This window comes from Camelus bactrianus, chromosome 4, assembly GCF_048773025.1.
Source record: "Camelus bactrianus isolate YW-2024 breed Bactrian camel chromosome 4, ASM4877302v1, whole genome shotgun sequence".
In the NCBI taxonomy this organism is placed as follows: domain Eukaryota; kingdom Metazoa; phylum Chordata; class Mammalia; order Artiodactyla; family Camelidae; genus Camelus; species Camelus bactrianus.
Genome location: NC_133542.1, coordinates 83,812,379 through 83,837,986, shown reverse-complemented (window position 1 = coordinate 83,837,986; position 25,608 = coordinate 83,812,379). Strand labels below are relative to the sequence as shown.

At 40.0% G+C, this 25,608-nt stretch overlaps 2 protein-coding genes across 4 annotated transcripts in view; one reads left to right on the top strand and one right to left on the bottom strand.

Moving 5' to 3' along the window:
* The window catches only part of ECM2 (extracellular matrix protein 2), a 37,080-nt gene extending 23,543 nt beyond the window's left edge, over positions 1-13,537 (top strand). For all 3 annotated transcript variants that reach the window (XM_045504639.2, XM_010967485.3, XM_010967486.3), the window contains 4 exons: positions 4,962-5,119; positions 7,278-7,417; positions 8,818-9,144; positions 12,372-13,537. In XM_045504639.2, coding sequence (XP_045360595.2) covers positions 4,962-5,119; positions 7,278-7,417; positions 8,818-9,144; positions 12,372-12,537 — 791 coding nt within the window. In that variant the 3' untranslated portion in view covers positions 12,538-13,537. The remainder of the gene's footprint in view (positions 1-4,961; positions 5,120-7,277; positions 7,418-8,817; positions 9,145-12,371) is intronic.
* The window catches only part of CENPP (centromere protein P), a 218,795-nt gene that overhangs the window by 67,535 nt on the left and 125,652 nt on the right, over positions 1-25,608 (bottom strand). The window lies entirely within an intron of this gene.

Sequence of the window (25,608 nt, the reverse complement as noted above, 5' to 3'; positions counted from 1 at the left end):
ATGTGTTCCAGGGCTGTGTCTGTACCGGTGTTTTTGGTGGTTGCTGGTGGTGGTAACACAGCACCATGAACATACCTTAGATGCTCAATGCACCCAACCCACAACTCCCACTTCCTGCACATGTTTTGCTGTCTTAATTTGTCCTGTGTTGGCACACGAGACTCATGTATAAAGATAAGTAAATGGGCACCCCATGCGAGGCTGAGGGGCTGTCCTGCAATCACAGTGCATAAACTTGAGCACACGACGTCTATGGCAGTCACTTTGGCGTTGACAGTCTTGTTCTCGAGAGTTGCCCTGGCAGTTCTGGTACTTGTGTGTCAGTGAGGCACATGAATCCCACAGAGCAGGGCAAATGATGTGCGTGGGTGTTTGGTTGCCATGACAGCCTGGCTTTCCCACGGATGGGCTTCAGTGAGGGTGTCCCACATTCTGCACATTGATACAACTGGAACTGACTCTTCTTATGACTGTTTCTGGACTGAGCTGGATAACTGAAGTTGTCATATTATAAACTCTGTATAAAAGAGGCAGCATTATATTTAACTTTTTATGAATTTTAGCTAATGTCCTTGGTTAGATTATATGCTTCTTTAAGACAAAGACTGCCTAATTTTTCTTTTTATCTTCCTAAAACTAGTGTAGCTCTTGAGGTATAGTGCTCAACATTATTTGCTTATTTGATTTGAAATATATTTATATGGATGTTGATAACTCTAGCCTTGAAAGGAAAACAATTAAATTATTTCCTTTCATTCTTCCAAAAACTTCATAGCAACATACCACTTCTGGCGATGGGAAAAAAACAATAATGAGAATTGCCAACTCTGAGGCTTATAGAGTTATGGAAATACTCCATTTCCAGATGGATTTCACAATACACATGAAAAAACATCAATAAACACAAATTGTGAAGGGCTTCTGTCATATGGTAAGATATCAGAGAGCTGGATTTCTAAGTGCTAGGTGAAACAGGCCAAAGGAGCACCTAGTTTAGAACAGGTGTTGGGCTGAGTATGTACCACACGTGAGATGGTCCTTCTGGCTGTGTTCTCAAAATGACGCGCGCTAAGTCCTTACTTGGAAGGTGCTCTCACGCATTACTGCAACTGCTTCTCCACACGCACTTCGCCTTCCTGAAAAAATTTCCATATTCCCAGAGGGTTGACTGTGGTCCAGGGTGAAGTGGCCTCCCGGCTTGCTCCCTCTCGCACCGCCACAGTCTGAGCATACATACCGTGTATGGTTCTTACACATACATAATACACATAAGCCAGAGAATAACTGTAAAGTAATGCTTAGTATCATTCATTTGTGTTGTGTGTTATGTTTCTATCTCTTGTGAGATCACATAATGACCATTAGTGTACCTCTAATATCTATCTTTCTCTAAAAAACTTCTATTACATTCCAAAACCTCAACTATGTACAAGATAAACATGCTGGAACAGTTTTAGCTTTGGAGATTAAAGAGTTTTGGAGAAAAAGAAAGAAATGAGCTATCAAGCCCTAAAAAAAAAGTTTTGTTTATATGAGGAAGTAGAACCACTTATCATAGTTTACTAATTGGCCTCATACTTCCTGTCTCTTCACCCTTTAGCTGATCTTAAATACCCCCACCAGATTGTTTTGTCACACTGTTCTCTGTCCAGAGGCTTCCTGCTGCCTAGAGAAGGAAAGCCAGGCCATCCTGTGCACAGAGGCCCTGCACAGCCCGCCTCGGCCCCTCTCAGCAACCCTCATCCCCACCTGTGGGTGGGCCGCTCCACAGCGGGTCTCTTTCGCACTCTGAGCACACCACGTGGGTTCGTACTTCCATGTGTTCACCTGGCTGCCTCATCCTCCCAGTTCTACGTTCATCCATCATGGGAATGTAGCCCCACTCACACTTCCACACCACTCAAGTCCACACTGCCGTCTCCCCCTTGTCACCTTCTACAATCTATGATCTGCACTCCTGATGGTACTGTCTTGTGTTCATGCTTCGACTGTGCCTTGCCTCACTGATATGCCTAAGAGCAGGAACTGAGTTGCACAGAGCATTTCGCTGCAATACCCATGACCTGAGTTGAAAATGAAAACACCCCCATCCTGGAAACCTTGGCCACTGAACAGGCTCCAAAGTTACTCCCTGAATGTTTGACTCAGATGCCTCTGGGTATCCATCATCACTGTTGAGCTGTCCATCCCCCTTGCAGTTTTCAGTTGATTTGGAGCACTCTTGAGGCTGGTAGAAACAGTTTAGAAAAAAATTGTTTGTATAAAGGCCTTTCTTGGTAGCTCAGTCCGAATGCGTGGAGGATTTGTGATCATTCTCCTTTCAAAAATGTCCATCTGGCTGTATTCTTTGCCAGAAAATGAACACTGAGATGGTAATTCACTGCTGTTCGAGACTGAAGGTTTGCCAGGCAAAGAGTGCTCTTTCTGTGTCCTGCAAAAAGGAACCCCTCGTTGCATCATATTTCTCATACGTCCCTGATTATGCTGCCATTTCATATCTATCTGTCTTTGCAAGTATTCCACATGACCTTCTACAACCTTCTACTTCTCACGTGTGTTCAAAGTCCCTGCTTGGCCACTGCTGCCTCTGTGGGGTGACCCGGCCCACCCCTTCCCTCCTCTGGCTTCTGTTCCTTATACAGACTTTCCTTTTTACCCACTGTACAATCTTGCCTCCCTCTGTCACAGATTAATTGACCGTAAGTGCCTGGGTTTATTTCTGGGCTCTCTATTCTGTTCCATTGATCTGTGGGGCTGTTTTTGTGCCAGGACCACACCATTTCAATTACTGTGGATTTGTCGTTTAGTTTGAAGCCAGGGAGTATGGTATTTCCAGCTTTGTTCTTCTTTCTCAAGGTTGTTTTGGCTATTTAGGGTCTTTTATGTTTCCATACAAATTTTAGAATTATTTGTCCCAGTTCTGTGAAAAATGCCATTGGTACTTTGATAAGGATTGCACTGAATCTGTAGATTGCCTTAGGGAGTATGGCCATTTTAACAGTATTAATTCTTCCAGCTCGTGCACATGGTATCTTTCCATTTGTTTGTGTTGTCTTTAATTTTTTTCATCAGTGTCGTAAAGTTTTCTGAGTACAAGTCTCTTACCTCCTTGTCTAGATTTATTCCTAGGTATTTTATTCTTTTTGGTGCAATTGGAAATGGGACCGTTATCTTAATTTCTCTTTCTGATTGTATAGAAACTCAACAGATTTCTGTATATTAACTTTGTATCCTGCAACTTTACTCAACTCATGTACTAGTTCTAACAGTTTTTGGTGCCAGTCTTTAGGATTCTTTATATAGTCATGTCGTCTACAAACAGTTTTACTTCTTCCTTTCCGGCTTGGAATCCTTTCATTTCTTTTCCTGATCTGATTGCTGTGGCTACGGCTTCCAAGTCTGTGTTGAATAAAAGTAGTGAGATTGGGCATCCTTGTCTTCTTTCTGATTTTAGAGGAAATGCCCATTTCTTTACCATTACGTAAGATATTGATTGTAGGTCTGTCATACATGTTGAGGTACGTTCCCTCTACACCCACTTTATTGAGAGTTTTTATCATAAATGGATGCTGAATTTTGTCAAAAGCTTTTTCAGCATTTACTTAGATAATCATAAGACCTTTATTCTTCAGTTTGTTAATGTGGTGTATCACACTGATTTATTTGTGGATATTAAGCCATCCTTGCATCCCGGGGGAAAATCCCACTTGATCATAGTGTATGATCCTTTTAATGTATTGTATTGTCTTGCATTTATTCATTTATTTATTTATCTATTTGAAGTATAGTTGATTTACAATGTTGTGTTCGTTTCTGGTATATAGCAAAGTGATTCAGTTATTTGTATAAATACACACACATATATTCCTTTCCATTATAGGTTATTACAAGATATTGAATACATTTCCTTGTGCTATATAGTAATACCTTGCCATTTATCTGTTTCACTAGTGTGAAATCTGTTAAAACCAAGCTCCTAATTTATCCTTTCCCACCACCTTTCCCCTCTGGTAACCATAAGCTTGTTTTCTATGTTTGTGGGTCTGTTTCTGCCTTGTAAATAAGTACATTTGTATCGTTTTTTAGATTCCACATATAAGTGATATCATATGATATTTGTCTTCCTCTGTCTGACTTATTTTTACTGAGTATGATAATCTCTAGGTCCATCCATGTTGCTGCAAATGGCATTATTTCATTCTTTTTATGGCCAAGTAATATTTCCTTGTATAAATATATGACAACTTCTTTATCCAGTCATCTGTTGATGAACACTTCAGTTGCTTCCTTGTCTTGGCTATTGTAAATAGTGCTGCTATGAACACTGGGGTGCATGTAACTTTTTGATTAGTTTCCTCTGAATATCTGCCCAGGAGTGGGACTGCTGGATCATATGGTAACTCTATTTTTAGCTTTTTAGGGAACCTCCATGCAGTTCTCCATAGTGGCTGCACCAATTTACACTCCCAGCAATAGTACAGGAGGGTTCCCTTTTCTCCACACCTTCTCCAGTGTTTACCATTTGTAGACATTTTGATGATGGCCATTCTGACTGGTGTGAGATAATGATACCTCTTTTAATGTGTTGTTGAATTTGGCTTGCTAATATTTTGTTGAGGCTTTTTGCATCTATGTTCATCAGTGATACTTGCCTACAATTCTTCTTCTGTGTGTGGTATTTTTGATCTTCGTATGGGGGTTACAACCTTCCACCATACAGCACAATGATTCCTCTACATGCCTGCCCCTCCTGAACCATGCATTCTGCATTGAGTCCTGGCTGAAACGAGCATCTGGGATGTACAAAGTCTTGGGGAAAAGGTTCTGTGGGGGATACGAAGAAAGCAGCTACAGCGTCAGCCCTTCGAATAAGCTGAACGTTTCACGTGACATTTTGAAAGGCTATGGAGATTACATGTTTTTTAATTATCCTAATATCCCAATAATTTAATTTTTTATAGACTTAAATCAATTGGTCACCTTAGAAATGGAAGGAAACAATCTCAGTGAAGCCAATGTCAATTCTTTAGCTTTCAAACCTTTGAAGAGCCTGTCCTACCTGCGTCTGGGAAGAAATAAATTTAGAATTATACCACAGGGTCTTCCTGCTTCTATTGAGGTACCAATATCTTCCTTGTAATGTTTTACACTTTAAATACAGCACACTACAACAAAACAAACAACGTATGTTAAAAGATTATTGTGATGCATATTAAACTCAACAGTTGTGGTGTTACATACAGAATTTACTATATAATTTGAGCACTGTTTTCATACAAGATTATGAATCAAAATTATAACTACTAGTAGAGAACCTTGATAAAGTGAAACTTGGTTCTGCTGACAGCTCTTGGGGAGAGAACAGGAAAGATTAACTAAGAATTCAAACAGGAACTACAACCTGCAGAAAGCATCTTGATTTGCAAGGTAGTTTAAACTGTCCCAAACTGGAACTGTGATGTTCATCCCAGTCTGCTCCACCCAGAGTCCCACATGGACTAGCAGTGACCCTGTAAGGATGGACATGATCTGCAGAGAAGGCTGCTGACTGCGCCGGCACCACCCTACCCTGGCGCCGCACCAGCTTACTAGTTTTGACCAGCTCCCATCAAGGGCTCAAGTGCTGTCCTGTCTCCATCCCCTCTGGAGGCAGTCCCTGCTGCCCAGGTGTTTGGACTCCCTTACTGTGACAAGGAACACACTTAACTAAGGGAGCACTCTGTGGGGCCTTCAGTGCTGAGTGTACACTCTGACTTCCTGCATTAACAACAGGGATGCTGGCAGATCCAGCTGACACCTCCTCTGAGCTCTGTTTCTGCCACATAAACAATCAAACAGCAGGACGAAGCTCCCCAAGGCGGTGGACCCAGTGACCCAAGTGAGGGCCATCAATCTCGATCCGATACGGCTGCCACCACAGCCACCATGCTGCTTCTTCCTTCTATTTGCAGATTAATATTGACCTTTAGAATTTAGCAAAATTGTAAAGATCCATAACCTAGCTTTATGTCAGAATCATTGGAATTCTAAAGAAATAAAAATTCCTGGACCTATCCCAGACATGCTAAATCAGATTGTTTGGAATCAACAATTTATGATTTCTTTTAATTAAATTTTTAAATAGATAAGGTATGCACACAGTAAAACACACACACACACACACACACACACACACACACACACACACACCACTTGAATAATACAAAAGGACAATGTGTCTATATTCCATGTCTAACCCTTCCATCCCCGGTTTCTCTTTCCAAAGACCCTCTCACTAGCACGGGGGGCACCGTCCATGCAGGTTCATGTGCTCTGAATCCTTCTGGTGCACGGCTTCCTAGCTACAGTTTCAGTGTATGAACGAGTGTGCTCTAACAGTTCATTTAGGTTGGAATTTATACTTTAAAAAGCTCACAAGTGATTCTAACACACAACCAAGTTTAGAAACTTCACCCCTAAATACGTATGAAGGTACAAGTCAAAAGCTAAAGGAACACTGCACTCATTTCCAACAAATACCAAAATTACATGACAAAGAGGGGGAAATTAGTACAATAGGAATAGGAAGTTGCTGTGAATATAGATACCGATGCTACTTCTGAACTCCAGCAAGATCCCTGAGTGAGCAATCCCTTGTAATGCCAAATGAATGTAACTTGAAGATAGAAAGCTGTTGAAAACTTACTAGTATTTCTAGCAAACTTCACCCAGATGTTAAATAAAGGCTGTTAATGAGCTTTTAATTAAAGTAATTATAAAATAGCAAGTCTAAAAAATGTGAGCCCCAAAAAATTACAGACAGCATGGCCTGATAGGAAGCAGGCTGAACTAGAGCTGGGCCCAGCCAGCAGGAGTTTCACTCATGTGTTAGCTGGGTAACCATGGAAACACTCTGCCATCTCTCCAGGCCTGAGTTTCTCCAATGCTAAAGGGGGATTAATTTCTACTCATTTTTGAGGGTTTTGAAGCCCAAATGAAATAACTTATGTGAATAAGTTTTGTAAATTAGAAAGCTTTATATAATTATTATGGCATCCTATGTCTTGCATCATTTTAAGGTGAAAAATAATTAAATAAAATCCACTTACTTCCATGACAGTACGTTTTATTTTAATAATTAGTTAGAAAATCTGACAACAAAAGATTGAACTCACTTGGGAAGAACAGTCAGACTCTAGATAACACTAGTGAGAATGGGCTGATTTTAATCTCTGTGAAATTAAGTATATTTACCAATTAGTATGAAGAAAAATAATGGTCTCCTCTCTTAATTATAGGAACTATACCTAGAAAATAACCAAATTGAAGAAATAACTGAAATTTGTTTTAATCATACCAGAAAAATCAATGTCATTGTACTACGTTATAATAAAATTGAAGAAAACAGAATTGCCCCTTTAGCCTGGATAAATCAAGAGTAAGTATATGGTACAATCTGACTTTGTTAGATGATTTCTTCCTTTTGCCATTACCCAACAGGGTATGAACATGGCCAAGTGAAGGAGGTGACAGCATCCTTTCTTAGGGAACCTCCCCTCACCTACAACTTGGCTTCATGCATGGAGTTCAAACCATTCATGGTATGACTGATATTACCATGGCCATGGCCATGGCCACCGCTGCTGTATACATCCTACCACGTCCAAGTGCTGAGCAAGCAGCGGGGCCTGCCGTCTGATCACTGTGCTGCTCACGCTCTGCTGACTCCCCAGGCAGTCATGAAGTTTAACCAAGGCAATCCCCTACCCACCGTAAGGAAGGGAGCTGCCCTCTTCTTCCTTCTCCTCCCTCAACATTAGGTCGAAGCACCCACTATGCTTCACTGTCCCATACCACACTGTCTTCATTCCTGCAAACTATTTCTCTATCTCAAGTCTTACTAAGTAGACCTGATAGCAGAGGCAGAAAGCAGAGCCCATCTTTCTGGAGAGGAATCAATGGCCCCAGGCTGTAGCCCTCAGTGAAGGGGAAAGTGTGGGGGGCCTTTCTCATCAGGACGGAGAGGGAAGCGGGTCAAGCCTGGGCAGAAGGTGCACCAGAGCAGATCTGGAGTCATGTGGGAAGGGAACGAGTGATCTGAGTGGCACAGTGGGGACGAGCATCTTTCAGAAGCAGGACAGAGAGAAATGAAAAGGGGCCTTGAGGGCCCATTAGGTTCAGCAGAATGTGGCAGTGGCAGGGCAACTGAGTCTTCATCAGGTGAAAAGTCTTCATGCGGAGGGCAGAAGCCACAGGTGAGACTTCTGAGAAAAGCCAGGCAGCTCACCACATTTCCCAGATCTTCTGGCCAATTAACCACCTTTTCTCGATCCCTCATTCTCATCCCGACTCCCAGGTCCCAAGTCATCAGATCAAATGTGGTACAAGAATGCAAAAACCCTCAACATGGCTACTTCCTTGCTGGAACCAGAGATGGTTTTAGAGATAGGCAGTTTGATGTTAGCTAGGACTGTGGACTTCATTTCTTTTTTTCTTTTCAAAATTTTTTTAATTTTTTAAAAAAATTTTGTGTACTTGACTTCTGATTCAGATATCTGGGGGACCTCTTTGGGCCTCACCATTACCCCGGGATATGAGTTTTTCTCTCTGAGCTCTGGTGCTCCTCTCTAATGGAACTCGAGCAGCTGTGTGGTACCCAGGTAAAAGTGACCAGCCACGCAGCCAGACCACACAGAGCCACATCTGCACTGGGAGTCATTACTGCACACTGAGGGCTGGCGGGAGAATGGGCGAGCATCCTGACTGGCCTCTCAAAACCTGGAGCCAAGAGTCACTGCCCTGATGTTCCCACCACGTTTACTCTTTTCTTTGCTGCAGAAATCTAGAGTCGATTGACCTCTCCTACAACAAGCTCTACCATGTCCCCTCCTATCTGCCCAAGTCCCTGCTGCACCTTGTGCTCATCGGCAACCAGATCGAGCGTATCCCTGGCTACGTGTTTGGCCACATGGAGCCAGGCCTGGAATACCTGTACTTGTCATTCAACAAACTTGTGGATGACGGCATAGACCAAGTCTCCTTCTACGGGGCTTACCATTCTCTGCGAGAGCTGTTTCTCGATCATAATGAATTAAAATCTATACCACCTGGGGTACAAGAAATGAAAGCACTACATTTTCTGAGATTGAACAACAACAAGATACGGTAAAATCAGGCTTTTTCAAGTATCCATTTAAATTGCTGTGCGTGACAAAACAGATGACTGAACAACCATGACATGATGTCTGGAATTTAAGGGGAAAAAAAGTGACAAGAGGTTGCATTAAACGAGATTGGTGAATGATAATGATTGTTGAAGCTGGGTGATCATAGGTACATAAGGATTCATTGTATTTTTCTCTACTTTTGTGTATGTTTGCAAACTTCCATAGTCAAAAACTGAAAAAGCAGAGTATGATTACATAATATCTAAAACCTTAAAAGACTTGTCCAAGGGAGGCTTCAGGGCAGTAGACTATGGTGCTGTTCCTAACTCCATATATAATTTCAAACAATCTAATCACTAGAGCAAAAAAGCTAAGTATATGCTAAAACTTAAATGGCTTCTATCTAGATATTCTGAAGACAAAATTCTGAATAAATTTATTGAGACTCAGCTAGCCTCACTTCTGGGGACACACTTTTCTGTGTGTGTTCCATCTGCCGACTGAGTCATCACCTCTGCCTAGAAAGTATGAATATCTCAAGAATTAATCTAGAACGCTTTGTTTGTGCAGCCAAAGAGGGAGGCAGATCCCTGAGCTCTGAGGCCCTGCCCTTGAGGATTACACCCCTTTTCCTCTTCTACTTATCTCTAAAATTCCAAACATAAACTCCTAAAAACCAAAACACAGAGTCAAGAGTTTTGAGGGGAAGAGGTGGGGGTGGGGAAGGCTTTGTAAGATTCAGAGTCAAACTTATTTGGCTAAAATACTTCATAGGCCGTGCTATACACTTCTTATTTCACTGCATCGACAGGCATACAATGTTTGTCCCACTTCTGGTGGGATTAAGGAGGTCATGGCCTGATAACCTCCATTACAACCTTTCTCCTCCACTGCACCAATGATTTCTTCACTCACGGATGATGTTGCCTGAAGCTGTTAACAAATGGTGACTTTCTATTTGCATCATTCTTTCCACATTTGTTAGCTGGAAGTCCTCTGGAAAGAATTTTTGCTTATCAAACAGGGCAACTTTGTTATTCTGAAAGGTAGGATAAATGCTCAGTTCTTTTCCTTTAAATTGCCCATCAGAGTAAGAAGTTGGTTACAAATTTGTAACTATGTGAGGTGATGTATGTTAAGTAAACTTATGGTGGCCTTCATTTCAACAATATACACATATATTGAATCATTCTGTTGTACACACTTTAAACTAATACAATGTTACATCAATTTTATCTTTATAAAACTGGAAAAAAAATATATATGCATTAAACATGAATGAAAAAGACTAAAATAAATTAAAATTTTCACAGTTGTTGTCTCAGGAAAAGAAAAAAAGTTGGTGCCTAAATATTTTTGCTTTATTATTTTGTTTTTGACTTTTTCTCTGGAGAACCAATATGAATTTATGACTTTATATATTAAGAATGTTTCAATCAATTGCCAATTATCTTTCTTAAACTGTTCCATCTTTGGCCAATGGCAGCCCTTTGAACTGGCTCCTATGTCCTCGGAGAGGCCTCCTGGATGGCTCACTTTTATATTCCCCACTACAGACCCAAGCCAGCCTTCTTCCAAAGAGTCCTAGCTCGTCTCACTGGGGAGCAGTATTCAGAGGCCCCAGTCTGGGCACCAGCCATGCTCCTTTCAAATATGTACTGTTTCAAGGGTTTTTAGTGCACTGCCAGAAAACACGTATTTTGTAAAGAAAGAGTTCATACCAATGTTCCTAACCCAGTTTTAACATTATAGAGAAGTCCTTTTGTTTTAAACTTGTTTTTCTTACACTGAAAATCTAGACTCCCAGCAATAACTTCTGTTTATTATCTTATAGTATATAAATAATAGTTTCAAAATGATAATACCATATTACAACAAACAACAAAAGTGTTTAATTTAGTCTATAATATTTTTGGTAGCTATATTTGTCTTCAGAATATGTTCCATGAAGGATGCATGACTTAAATACAGCGATTTTCTCTGTAACAATATGTCAACAACTTAATTTGTTTTGGTTTTTAGGAATTGCTGTTTACTATTTAATTAATATTACTTTGCTATGCCTGTCCCTTATACCATATTCCATCCTTCCCTATAGGTTAAATTTTTAAATTAATTTTCCATTTATCCTCCCAATTTTTTTTAATATAAGCATACATACATATACACACATTCAGATTCTCCACCCCCTCACAATTATTATACGAATTATTACACAGAAGGATTTTTCTCTCCCTCTCTCGTGTATATTTTTTCTATTCTTTACTTTTTAAAATTATCAGTATATCCTGGATATCACTCTATATCAGTAATATACAGAATTTCCTCATTCCTTTTTACAAGTGAATAGTATTCCACTATGGAGACAATTTATTCAACCTGTTCCCTACTGACTGACATTTGACTGTTTCTATTCTTTTATATTATAAATAATGCCACAACGTGTAACTGTGTTCGAATGTCATTTTGTATTTTTTCCACTCTAACTTTGGGATAAATCCCTAGAAGTGCTGGGTGAAAAGTATAAAATGCATACGTAATTTTGCTAGATACTGCCAAATTCCTATCCAGGGGGCTGCACTGTTTTTAATTCTCTTCAGTGATGTTTGATCCTACACAGCCTCATCGCCAGAACATGTTAATGAACTTATGGGTTTTTTTTGGAGGGGGGTGCAAATCTGACGAGAGTGGTACCAGTATCATTTCAATTTATATTTTCCTTATTATGAAGAAATTAAGCATCTTTTTATGTTTACATGTCATTTCATTTTCTCTTCTCTAAGCTGGTACCCAGGTATCTCTTTTTTTTCATTTCCCTCTCCTTCCAGCTTTTTAGGTCTTTGTATAGTAGCCCTTTATCCGTGATATATGTTGCAAACACTCTTTTAGCTTGCAATTTGTCTCCTAACTGCATTAAAAAAAAAAAAAAACTGTAGTCAATTTATTAATCTTTTCTTCTAGTGCTTCTGGTTTTTGAGGCATAAATAGTAAGATTTTCCCCCACTCTCAGGGTATGACCATGCTTTATTCTGCTATTTCTTCTTCATTTTTTCACATGCAGATCTTTGATGTTTTTGAAATTTTTTTTCTGGTGAATAAGGAAAGGATCCAACTTTATTTTAAAAACAAAAGTATTTTAAACAAATGTAAAACTTAACTCCTCAATTATGAAGGTAGAGTACTACTTGGATCACTTGTGACTTGTATGTGTCTATTTTCCCTTAGGAATATTCTTCCAGAACAAATCTGCAATGCTGAAGACGATGAGTCAACTCTGGAACATCTTCATCTTGAAAACAACTATATTAAAACAAGAGAAATATCATCCTATGCATTTTCATGCATAAGATCATATTCAAGTATTGTCCTTAAACCACAAAATATCAAGTAATTCCAAATTTTTCTTTGTCATTTATAAATTATACTCATGTATCTGTTTCAGTAGCCATTTCTCATCAATAAGAGAGACATAATGTCATGTTATACTCACTATCACGTTAGTCAACCCGATTTGCTAACCCACAGAACAACCAAAAACATATCTATAAGGTTTAGTCATATAGCAGTTTCAGTGAAGGTTCAGTTCCACATTTTAGAAAGAAGCCATGTCATTACAAAGTTTTCTCATGAGAATAGGATGTTGTGCACTGCTGAGCTAGACTAGAAGAATTTAGAACAAAATAAGCACGTCCTTTACAACAGATCTGAGTATTGTTATTAGTTAAGAACTCCCTAAGTCCTTTTGAAATCTATGTTATGGTTCAAGACAAAGAAGCGAATGACAGGAACAAAAAAAATTGGTGGAATTTATGAATTAGTGCTCTGTTTATTATTCTACTGTTAAAACAATAATTTATTGATTTTCTGTAAGACACTATGATACAATTAGTGGTATAAATAAACATAATTATTGGCTTAGCTTTAGTTCCTTCCATTAATTACATGTGTGGAATTAAAAACACCACTATAAAGTTAACTTCCTGGTTTTGAGAACTGTACTGTGGTTAAGTGTGTAGTTATTAAGATTAGGGGAAGCTGGGAGAAGGGTACATGTGAATTCTATATGATTTTGTAATTTTTCTGTAAGTCTAAAAGGTTTAACGGTATTTTAAGATCACCCTCATTATTCTTTGCTGAAGATCAAAAGATTTTATGGAAAGCAGTAGAATTTGTGTAAAGTATAAGTTAATTATTTTGGACTAAATCTTGTAAATGTAAACCTAATGCATACATTTTTGAAAATGTTTGCTCCCCTAGTCATTGTTAGCACCTGTTTTCTTTGCCCTAATTTGCTCAAATGTATCCTTTTACTCAATTCAATTTAACAGAAAGCTAATCACTATGTACTAGATCCTACCAAAACCATATATATTAAAATTTTCATTAAGTAATGCTCTTTTATCTCTATTTCTAAAATAATTTGTAAAAGATACATATGGAAACTATGTTGACTTTTCTTGTTACTCTCAGTTTTGTATCTTGAAAATACACCAGACTGGGAACTTAAGTTCTAGTCTTGGCCTCCTTAAGCAGGTTACACTAGTTTTTCAAACTTCAGTTATTTAATCTTTTAATAGTTCTCTCGCCAACCTCAGAACCTTCTAGCCCCACTTTATAGGGCTGTCTTGAGAAATAGAGAAGAATGAAAAGCATCTGAGAAGTGTGATGTGCATGGTGAGTATACTTATTATTACCAAACTTTCATACAAAATTGATACCAATCAGCATATTCAACCAAAGTTGATTATTTCCTGGGCAACTTTAAAGACACAGAAGTTTGGTTTATCCCATTTGAGCTAATGTTATTTCTAAGCCCCCTTTCTCAATATCTAGGCTCTTGAGATTACAAAATGAACAATAATATGATAAAGACTGTTAGAATCAAGGGTCAAAGACTTAAGTCAGGTAGCTAAGATCTGAGATAAAATCTTATAGAACAAAAAGTTGAGATTTATAACCAGTTTAGGAATGTAGGGCATTACTAATTTAAATTGGCCATGTTGGATGAACGAGACAGATAAAAACAAGAAGATATGGTTATTCATTCGTTTAACAAGAACACTTGTGCAATTATTCTATGTGAATATAAATGTATTGACATAAATGGTTTAAGGCCACCTAAGCAGTAAACAAAATTAGTGTCAGAGGGGACTCTGAATAAGGCGAGTCAACAGAGTTAGCATCCTGGCACAACACCGATGAATACTGAAACCCTCTTGCATTCATTTCTCTTCTTACTTTATTCATATGTGTTCCAGATGCTGTTCTAGAGAGACCCAGGGATGAACAGATCAAATGAAGTCTCTGCTCTCTGGGAATGCATAGCATGGTGGGGGCAATAAGCAGGAGATCAAAATAGTCAAATCAACAGGCGAAGTGTGATGAAGGCAGGAGAACAGGGTGTTGATACAATGAAGCATGCTGGGGTCCTAAGGCCCCTCTGCTGGGACCCTGGGGTACTTCCCAGATCCTGTTTCTCAAGAGTGTGCAAGCAGTACGAGTAGCAAGAAGACATGGAATACACCAGTCCCAGACACACAATGAGACCCTCCTACACACTCAGGGAGGCCCTGCCAGAATCTCAACAAAGGCTGAAAATCAGAATGACTGATGGAAGCTTTGTTCTTAGGATGAAAAGACACTTTTACTTCTATTGATTTTATAATTTAAAATATAAAATATGTCTAGCACTGAACTTGTTTAGCTTTGAAATTTCACCATGCTCTGGATAGAAGTTTTAATTCCATTTTTAAAAAGCGATAAATGTCCTTATAGCAAACCTTCTTCATGATACGTAATGTTTAAAACAAACAGGCATTCTGTTTGGCTTCAGAAATATGCTGTGATTACTGACTCATATGTATACTAAGGAAATCCTGGCCTAGCCACTGTGTGAAAATATTAATGGTGTATCATCTTTGCACATATGAGATTTGGCCTATTGTAGATAAAAATGTTTCAAAAAGCACTAAAGATACGATCTGGTGAAAGACACAGAGAGTCTAGAATCATAAGGAAATAATTACACGGGGAATCAGGACACTTCGGGTGCCCATCTTGGTCTCCAATGATTAATCATGTAATCATTCTACTTTTCTGGGATCACTTGATTCAATTATAAAACAATGTGCTTGGAACACATTAGTGGTTTTGAGGCCCGGCTCATTAGGAGTTCATGGTGCCCTGGGGCGGAAGTGTCCTGAAGAGGAAATACACACACTCCATTCAGACAAAGCAGCTTTGCTACCATCAGAAAGGATTAGATGCCGCTGTTCCTGCACGCCTACCCCACCTCCCTTATTTCTTAAAACCAATAGACAAGGTACTACATCTATCACACAGCAACTTTTAAGAATCACAAAGAATATTCAGCCAAAGTCTCTGGTCCTAATCCTCTTCCCAGTTCTTCCTAAACTCCCAGAGTACTTGGCTAGAGAGCCCTGGCCTGAAGGAATGCTTCTCAGGTACGCAGATTCCAGCTGCCTGGACACAGTCAACCTCTAGGTATGCCGGAGCAAGGAAGTTTAGTTGGTATGTCTGTTTGTTTGCAGCTCCATGTACCATGGGGTGGGATCAGCTCTAAGTACCTCTGCCACCAAGACTGCTGACCTCTGACCTGAAACACCCTAGAAGGCAGTCAGCCGAGTGCATATTCTGTAGGATGGGCACAACGTGGTGCAGTGCTGCCGGATGCCCGCACTGGGCTCACATCTTCCTCTCTGCCCGACCTTGTGACTCCCTACAGAGCAGGCAGGTCAAGATGCTGGGGTGAGGGCATCCTAGGGAACAAAAGGGAATATGTGGCTGAGTCTGGACTTAACCTGCATCTTCTGAATGAAGTTCAAAAAGCAGAAAGTCTGGACACCAGAGAGCAGGTATGGCACACCTCTGAATCTGAGGGTGCAGGGCACCTGGTGTGGCAGGTGCTGCCAAGGGGGCGAAGAAGATACAGCAATATCTCCTTGGGCTTGTATTGTCAAACGGCGCCATACACATCCCTTGGGAGTTGGCCTTGTGAAGTTAAAGTTAACTATTCCCACGGATGACTGCTTTGATTAACAGGGAAAACACATGCACAATAGTAGCTGACGTCTGCCTCTGGTCCACACGGACAGCACTAAGAGCAAGGGAGGGTGACTACCCCATTCCCATATAAGAATGTGATCATTCCAGTAACTGTCAATATTATGTAATATGAACTTTTAAATTCATTGAGAAGTGTTAATAAATTATAATGCTTGTTTAAAGATAATTTTACATTTGGTAAGTATGTAGAAATTAAAGCCCTAAATTCATGGGTATGTAGTTAAAGGATAAAATCCCAAATTTTCACTCGTGGCACACATTATGTTAAGCACACAAAATGCTGTGTGCTGTGGGCAAAAATAGCTTCCCTAGATTGTCAAATTTAGATCAGGATTAACAAAGGAAGCCTGTTTGTACATAATATAGGAAATAATTAGCATTGAGTTTGGAGGAGAAAAGATCAAGAGGGTTGAGCTGGGCCTTAGAATGGAGTTTGAATCGGCTGAAGGGGAGGGAATGACTGACTGAATGAGGCATGAGCCAGACGTAGCTGAGCCTCACCACTTAAGGAGAGACTACACAGGAAACAAGAGGCCTGGGGATGGTTAGAAGACCAACAAGAGGAGACCAGACTTACTGTGATAAGAAATGTAGGCATCACTGACAAACTCTGACGAGAGGAATATGTCATGCAAGCAATGGTTTCAGGACGGAAAATGGCCACCACTGTAATAATCTAGAAACAGAGTAAGTGGGACCCACACAGCACAGGTGACAGGAGGAATGCAGAAAGAGGAATAGGTATGAGAGAAACTTTGAAAGAAAGAAAGAAAAAAAAAAGCCCTACAGTTTCATCTCTGGAGAGTAAATACAAGGGCAAGCTTGCCATGTGATTAGTGACCATTTGTGGTTTTCTGAGGGGCTCAATTTCAGAAGGACATTATGAGCCATGAACATCTGAGAATATATTAAAAGTAAAATAAACTGATGAAAGAAAGAAAGAAAGAAAGAAAGAAAGAAAGAAAGAAAGAAAGAAAGAAAGAGAGAGAGGGAGGGAGGGAGGGAGGGAGGGACGGAGGAGAGAGAGAGAGAGAGAGAGAGAGAGAGAGAAAGAAAGAAAGAAAGAAAGAAAAAGAAAGAAAGAAAGAAAGAAAGAAAGAAAGAAAGAAAGAAAGAAAGAAAGAAAGAAAGAAAGAAAGAAAGAAAGAAAAAGAAAAAGAAAAAGAAGGAAGAAAAAGAAAAAGAAGGAAGAAAAGGGAAGGGAAGAGAAGAAATCCTCATGGAGAGTGATGTAAGAGACACAAAGAAGAGAAAGGAGCCAAAAAGGAGAAGTGCTCTGAGTCTCAGTGATGCTGCTGAGAAGCTGAGAAAAAGGGACAGTTTGGGTGAGAATATACTGAAATTGGAGGGGGTAGGGGGGTCCCCAGTGGAGTTCAGGCAGGAGGATGGGAGGAGTGGTAAAGATAGGAATGCACTCAGCCGGAGGTGAATCCAAGGATGCACACCGAGGGGCATGTGAATAGAAGGGCAGGGGAGCCGAATCTTAAGGTGCATCAGTTCCCCATTTCAAGGGGGAAAAAGGAGTCAAGACCACCGCAAGTCTTAATCTGACTTGAGCCATGTGACCTTGCTTCAAGGAGCCTCCAAGGCACCAGACAAGCTATGCCTGGAAGCTCAGCCCCTCAGGAAGTGCCCCCTCTCCTCAGCATTCAGCACATGCTCCACCAAACCTTGCGGCAGACAGTTCTGGCATTATGAGTTGGGTCTGTAGGGATAATTTCTTTGCATGTGGGGTGCTGTGCAGTAGATGGGTAGGGAGTGTATCTTGTTTTTCTAAAAAGATTGTAGAAGTTAGAAGAAAAAAGATAATTCATTTCTTGGATCCCTGCATTCTGTGCACAAAATAGGTACTAAAATGATGGTTGACTCAGTCTAAACGATCAGCTCATGAGTTGTCCAAACTTGATATTAATACTCCTAGACAGAACAAAATCTGTTAAATTTAAGGAATTTTAAAGGAAAAGTGAGAAAGAGTTATATAGGGGCATAAAATAAGGAATAATTTTCTTATTAATATTTCCGAACATGGACATCAGAAAGCAGAGTATATTTTGTCAACAATTAAGTCATGCTTTGACAACTGGTAAGACATAGTAATCAACTGGTTTTTCTCCACAACAGTGACATTGATGATGTTTTCCAAAGCCATCATTTACACAACATGAATTACTAGGTTCATAGATGCTGACATAAAAGAATGAAATACTCAAATTCTGCTGTTTAAGTGAAACCTCAAAGGGCTGGGTAGAATCCTCTGTAATATCTATTCCACCTCTTTCCCTTATTTAGAAAATGGAAGGTTTCCTCATCAGAGAAGTATTTACAAATTGCTGATGCACTATTCATCTGTCCATAGTTAAGTATGAATTCAGACCCTCACCCAATTTAAAATTGAAAAGCACTGAAAGTATTTATGAAAATAGAAGTTTCGGGCCAGCTCTAATCTATACCAGATGAATCCAGGGGCCCTTAAACCCTAGACATCTATGAAACGTGAGGTCCATCTTTTGAGTAAGAAACAAGAATGAGTATCATGGGTCTGAATTGGAATCCTTATTAACTGTGGACTTGGCCAAATTACTTAGACGGATTTCCGGTTTCTTCACCCATGAAACTGGGGAGAACAACACCTGCCTCCCAAGGCTGCTGGGACGGTTAAACAAGACGGTACCCAAGACGGTACCGGGCACAGGGTGGATGTCAGATGAGTGTCCGTTCCTACATGGGTGGGTGTTGGGAAACCAGCAGGTAGGAAGGTTCAGTGACTTGCTCCAGGCTGCCAAGTCTCTTAATATGGTAGATATTAATTATTAAAGGAAACTGATTGCTTAGATTGTGAAATACAATGGAAAAAGGAGTGGGCCTACTACAGCAGGACGGGAGCCAGCCAATGCTCTCTGCAGACGGCTGAGCTCCAGTAGGGCCCTGCAGCCGTGTCGGCGGCCTTTGTGCTGTGTTACTGCATGGTCACACCCAACAAAGAGCAGAGTGCAGCCAGCCTAGAACGTGCTCGACCAAGGGCTCTATAAATACAGGGTGAAACCAGGACTCAGAAGCTAAACTACTTCTTGTCATAAACATGGGAGTAGTTTAGAAGCAGATTTTTTTTAAAAATTGTGATTATAGGAGAGTAATATATAGTAATATAGGAAGTAATTCTGACTTACAAGTGGGATTCACTCTAACTTTGTAACACCAAAAAAAGAAAGAAAAACTGTGTTTAAAATAGCCAACCAAACTAGAAGAATATTTCATCAATAAACCTATCCTGCAGATGAATTCCTACCTCAAGATAACCCACAAGCGGGTCCACAGGGACAGAGTAAGAGCGTGTGTAAGCCTTGGCCAGGCTCAGCACGCTCTGGGCAGTGGTTCTCCTGGGGAGGTTATGTATTTCATTTACTACCCTTGTGCACATCAGCTCTGATTAAACCTACTCCAAGAGATCCAGAGGCATTTGTAAAAGATTTTCAGAGAAACTAAAATAGACTGTAAACAGTGCAGTCATGCGTTAGGACACATTTCATCCTTTTATGTCTTAAACAATGCTCTGGCATATTCTAATACATTACTCACATGTCTTTGCTGAACAAGAACGGTTGAAACTCCAGGTCACGCTGGAATTTGGTCTGTCACACATTGTTATTTGCAAAAAGGTAAATGTTTCTAACTAGATTAATAGAGACTGAGTGATTACACAAGTGAAAAATAAGGGCATGACATTTCTTCTTTGACACTATTTCTCTTTTCACATGAAAATGGATTAAAAAAAAAAACTTACAGTGTGAGGTATTTTTCCTTTGCACAAATGTGAAGAATGTGAGTTCACACAAGGGAAAGCAGACTATATTAAAAATAACATGTGACTGCACTAAACACATACTAGTTTGGAAAAGAAAAGGAATACATCATGTTATTAGAATGTCATGGTGTGTTTCTAAGTAACAGAATCTCTGTGGTCAAATAAACTTACATTAAACTATCAGCTGATACAAGCAAATCTTTTTATAAATTAGAATCTGCTGAAGGTTCATTTGTTTCATGTAAGTTGAGAATTACATTCACAATTACCAAATTTATTCACAAACTGTCTGAAATGCTGACTAGTATTGTGATACATAAAGAATGCATTGTAAATTGTCAATCTACTCCAGGTCAGTAGTTCCTGACTACTTGAAGAATGGACCCCTCTGAGGATATGATGAAAGCTATGATGGACCTTCTATGCAGAAAAAATATGTATATACAAACACTCCGAAAGTATCAAAAGACTCATAAAACGCATCCCCAATCCTCTAAGGATTCAAGTATTCTAGCCAAGAACCCCTATGTAGGTAAACACCTTTTAACTAAAAATAAACTGTGCATGTTAATATTTCACTAGAATTAAGGAAAAATCAAAGAGTTAAAATTAATTTAAGGGAAACTGCATTATTTCCCACAACTATTTAGCAGTTACTCCCCCCATTTATTTAGCAATATTTTTAAGGCCATAGAAAAGGTGAAGGAATACAACAAACATCTGTATATTCCTCACCTACATTCACCGCTTAATACTTTGTCACCTTCATTTTATCTTTTTTTCTCTTTCTATATCCCTATCTATACATATATATACAAATATATATGTATTTATGGGGCACAGGGGCTGGACCTTCTGCACATTAAGTTGGGTCTCTAAGAACATGACAATTTCTTACATAACCAGGACACGGTGATTACCTTCTCTCACATTATCAAACCCATGAAATTTAACACTGATTCAGTATCAACTAACATACCGTCCATATTCAGATTTCCCCAAGTGTGCCAACAATGTCCTACATTGCTGTGTGTGTGGTGTGTGTACTACGCAGCTCAAGATCTAATCAGAGTTCACATTCTGACCCCTTACTCTATAATCTAGAGTAGCAATTCTCTGCTTATGTTTCACTCCTTCCGTTTTTGAAGGGTCCAAGCCAGCTATTTTGTAGAACGCCCCCCAATATGCGTTTGTCTGATTGTTTCCTCACGATTAGATTTCGGTAAAATCTTTTTGGCAAGCATCCTATACAGGTGGTGTCGTGTTCGCCTTTTGCATCCTGTTAGGAAGCACAAAATGTCGGGCTGGCCCATTATTTGTGATGCTGAGACATTTGGTTAAGGTGGTATCTTCATCTCCTTGTAATTAAGAAATATTCCCCAAAGGTAAGACTTTATTTAGGTCTGTGTAAAATCTTGCCATCCAAAAACCTTTCACTTAGTGTTTTTAGTTCCCACTGATTATCTCTGCCTGAATCAGTGACTACGTTGGAGGTTTCACAGTGGCAATTTTCTAACTCTGTGATTCATTCTGTACTCATTAGTTGGCATTCCTCTATAGAAAAAGCTGTGACCTTTTTGACCCCCCTTCCTCTGTTATTATGAAAAGAATTTTGCATTTGATGTGTTACAATCCACTGCCTTCCTTATTCTTATGCCTTCACCCGCGCTTCTACGTTCTGTTCACAAGTCTACAGTTATCTCTGAGTGCTTTTGTGCCTGCTGGTGCGATGAAATGTTTCAGGCACATCTTATGAAGATTCCTTGGCCCTGACCTCTTACTTGACATTTCTCTCAGGAGCCTTGCTCCTTCTAATGAAAAATAGTTTTTTAGAAACAGACCTGGAAGCTGGATGTGCTCACTGTTTTTAGGCTTTCGCAGTGGAAAGAGCTAGGAAATTTATTTAAAACAAAACCATTACTCGTACCCACTCCTGAAAGCAAACTGACTTTTGAGACATTACTTAAAAATATTTGACACTCACATTTTTTATCAGTTCAACTCAATTTATGGCATTAATTCATTGTCAGAGCAACATCCAACAGGATGATGACAGGAGCTCAGCCTACAAGTTGCAGAAGTGAGTCTTCACCAGCACAGAGTGTAGAAGGGCTGCTGAGAACCAGGGACCAGAAGCCTGTCTAAAAGAGGCCACTGCACTGAGCTCAGCCAATTGCTAGAGCTGCACAGGAATTCAGGGCTGGCTTCGTCAGACTGAGTTTTTAAGATATGGTAACTATGGACTTCGGTATAAAATTTCCTGGTTTTTAAAAATACCAAATGCTCCAAACAAAACACTCTGTGGGTTGAATACTGCTTGTAAGTGTTGACCTACTGCAAGAAGTCAATTCGTTGTAAACCATGGAGCCCAGTTCGCTATAAGGGACGCCTGAACATTCAAAACAAACCATAGAATCATATTAAATCCATGAATTCACTCCTTTCAGGAGACTGAATGTCTACTACATACAATTTCTGTTATGCATAAAGAGCATACCTTATTTACATCCTAGGATTTGATGGCCTAGAACATTCTTTTCTTAACTGTATTTTTAAATTTTTATTTTATTTATTTTTGTTTGTTTTTAGGGGGGGAATGATTGCGTATTTATTTATTTAATGGAGGTTGCTGGCAATTGCACCTAGGACCTCGCGCATGTTAGGCATGCACTGTACCACTGACCTATATCCTCCTCAACCCCACCCCTCCTTATAACATTCCTAAACTAGGTATTTGCGAGGCACATCCTGTCACATCCCTCAGGGCTTCCCCAACAACCCCCCACCTCATCTTGTTTTTTTCCCACAGCACTTAACACCATTCTCTGAATAAAAGGGTGGACAGATTCCTTGTAACTACTACTATGAGAGCCTGTTTACACAATTCATTCCAATGCACTCAGGAGGTTAAGATAAAGAGGGGAAGAAATACTAGATAGTGGCTGACAAACATTATAAAACTCAATCGTCCTGAGGATAACTGAGCTCGGAAAAGTGTTACATGTGGCCACAGTCACCCCTACTCCTCACACATTGGATTCTCAATTTGCCTGAGATGATTTCTAAGGGCCTTTCCAGTATTCATTTGCTTGGACTTTGACCGCTATTCTCCATTTCTACATTAGCAGAAGGTGAGGAAAGGGTCTTAGAAATTATATGTGAGCTTGGCTTAAACAATTTACTTTTATTTTCACCACCATCGGAATATATTGGACCATGCAAGAAATTTGTGTTGACATTCCTTTTATGGCAATCAACATTTCTGTTCACAAAGTGTCAGCAGAGCAAGTATTTTCCAACTTTGTAATTTATCATCTTGTTTACAACATAATAATGCGCAGATTATTCATGATTCTTAAAGACATTGTTTGTACAGCAACACAAATTCTCCGATATTTGGACCAAAGCCTGATGAGGCAAAATCCAAACAATGAAAACCAAACATATATGTAGAAATGAATTAGTTCCACTTCATAGGACCCTTATAGGAACCCAAAACAGAAGATTTTCTCCTCATAATACTTTAGGGAAGAGGAGGTGTACACTGCTGTGTCTCGAATGACAACCAGCAGAGGTGTGGAGAAAAAAAACCCTAGTTTCTTTCCAAATGGTGTGTCCACGCACACTGGGCCATCTCTGCAGTTGGGGTAAAGCTTGCCACCTGCAGCTCCAGGGCCGTGGGAGGGACTCTGGGCTGTACTTCTAGTCACAATGTCTGTAGAACAGAGTAAATAAGCCAAAAAGACCACCTGCCTCCTGGCACTGTATTCCAGTGTCTATTTCCTTCCCTAAGCCCATGGACCAAAGATCACATCACCATGCTGGAGGGAGACAAGCTCGGGGCTCAGAAGTCGGGAGAAGAGAGAGGCTGCAACACATCTTTAGGAAAACAGTCTCACAGGAGGTGCCTCTTTGGATAAGGTGGCAGAATCCTGCCTAGAACAGGGTCACGGCGAGGCAGATGCCATGACTGAGGAGGGATGACGGGAGGCTGGGAGAGTGACATTGTGTGAGCGTAGGCAGAGGTAGAGTGGGACGCATAGGTCTCCCTGAGAGGAGGTGCTGCCACTCAGCCCCAGCCAAGGGGTGCCATGGAAAAACAGAAGCTGTGCTCTGGAAAGGCTTTACTTTTCAAGATAAGTTGAAACGTCGTAATTCTTACATACAGAGTAATTCCACCTGACGAAACCACACACACGTGAGCCTCAAATGACAGACTGAGGAATGCACAAAAGTTCACAGCTGCACTCCAAATGGAAACTAACCCAGTTGAATATATACTTTATGTATAAATGTGTTACATATATAATATATAATGTCTGGCATATTCATACAACAGAATATCACATAATACAGACCTGCCTTGGAGACACCGCAGGTTTGGTTCCAGACCACTGTGATAAAGCAAATATTTCAATAAAGTGAGTTACATTTATTGGTTCCCCAGGGCATATAAAAGTTATGTTTACACTATACTGTAGTCTATTAAGTGTGCAATAACATTATATCTTTAAAAAATGAATGTACCTAAATTAAAAAATACTTTATTGCTAAAACCTGCTAACCATCATCTGAGCCTTCAGCAAGTCGCGGTGATCAAAGACCACTGATCACAGACCACTATAATATAATGACGACGGAAAAGTCTGAAATATTGCAAAAATTACCAAATTGTGACACAGAGATATGAGGTAAGCAAATGCTGTGGAAAAAATGGCACCAATATATTTGCTGGACACAGGGTTGCCACAAACCTTCAATTTGTAAAAAACACAGTATCTGCAAAATGCAATAAAGCAAAGCGCAATGCAATAAGGTATGCTTGCAATGAGAATGAACAAACTACTGCTAACCACAGTGACCTAGATGGAACTCAAAAAACGTAATGTTGAATGAAGAAAGCCAGACTCAAAGGAGAATGCCCTGTACGACCCACTTACATACAGTTCAGGAAACAAGCTATGGTGTTTGAAGTCAGGCAGCAGCAGCCTCTGAATCAGAGAGAGTGATTCTCAGAGGGGTCTGGGAGTGCTCGGATTTCTTGGTAAGGTCAGTTTATAAAAATTAATTGAACTGTACCATTATGATGTGTTTATTCTTTGTAACATATACTTCAGTTAAAAGTTACAAAACAAAACATTGCAAAGGACAAAGAGAATTTTGCCCAAGAAGCTTCCCATTCATGGTCTCTGCTCGGATGGAATTCAGGTTAATAAAATCCAGCTCAAATCTCTACCATGTCCCAATTCATCAAGGTAACAGACAAACGTTTGGAACGAAACATAACTGAATTAAGGGCACATGAGAATTTTAGCCAAGCAAGGGGGCCGCCACACCTTGGGTGCTGCACCCAGGGCAGGTCTACAGCTCTCAGGGGCCAGCGTGTGGGACCATCCGATGTGAGGTCCACAGAAGAGTGCTTTATTTAAGTGGGGGCTGGCTGCCCTACCCACTGGTGGCACAGCACTCCTTCTATGGCTCGCTTCACCATGTGCCATTTCTCTGGGAATCGGGAACTAAGGACAGTCAGATTCTTTATGGCCGGAGAGAACAGACCCTGTTAACCCACTGGAA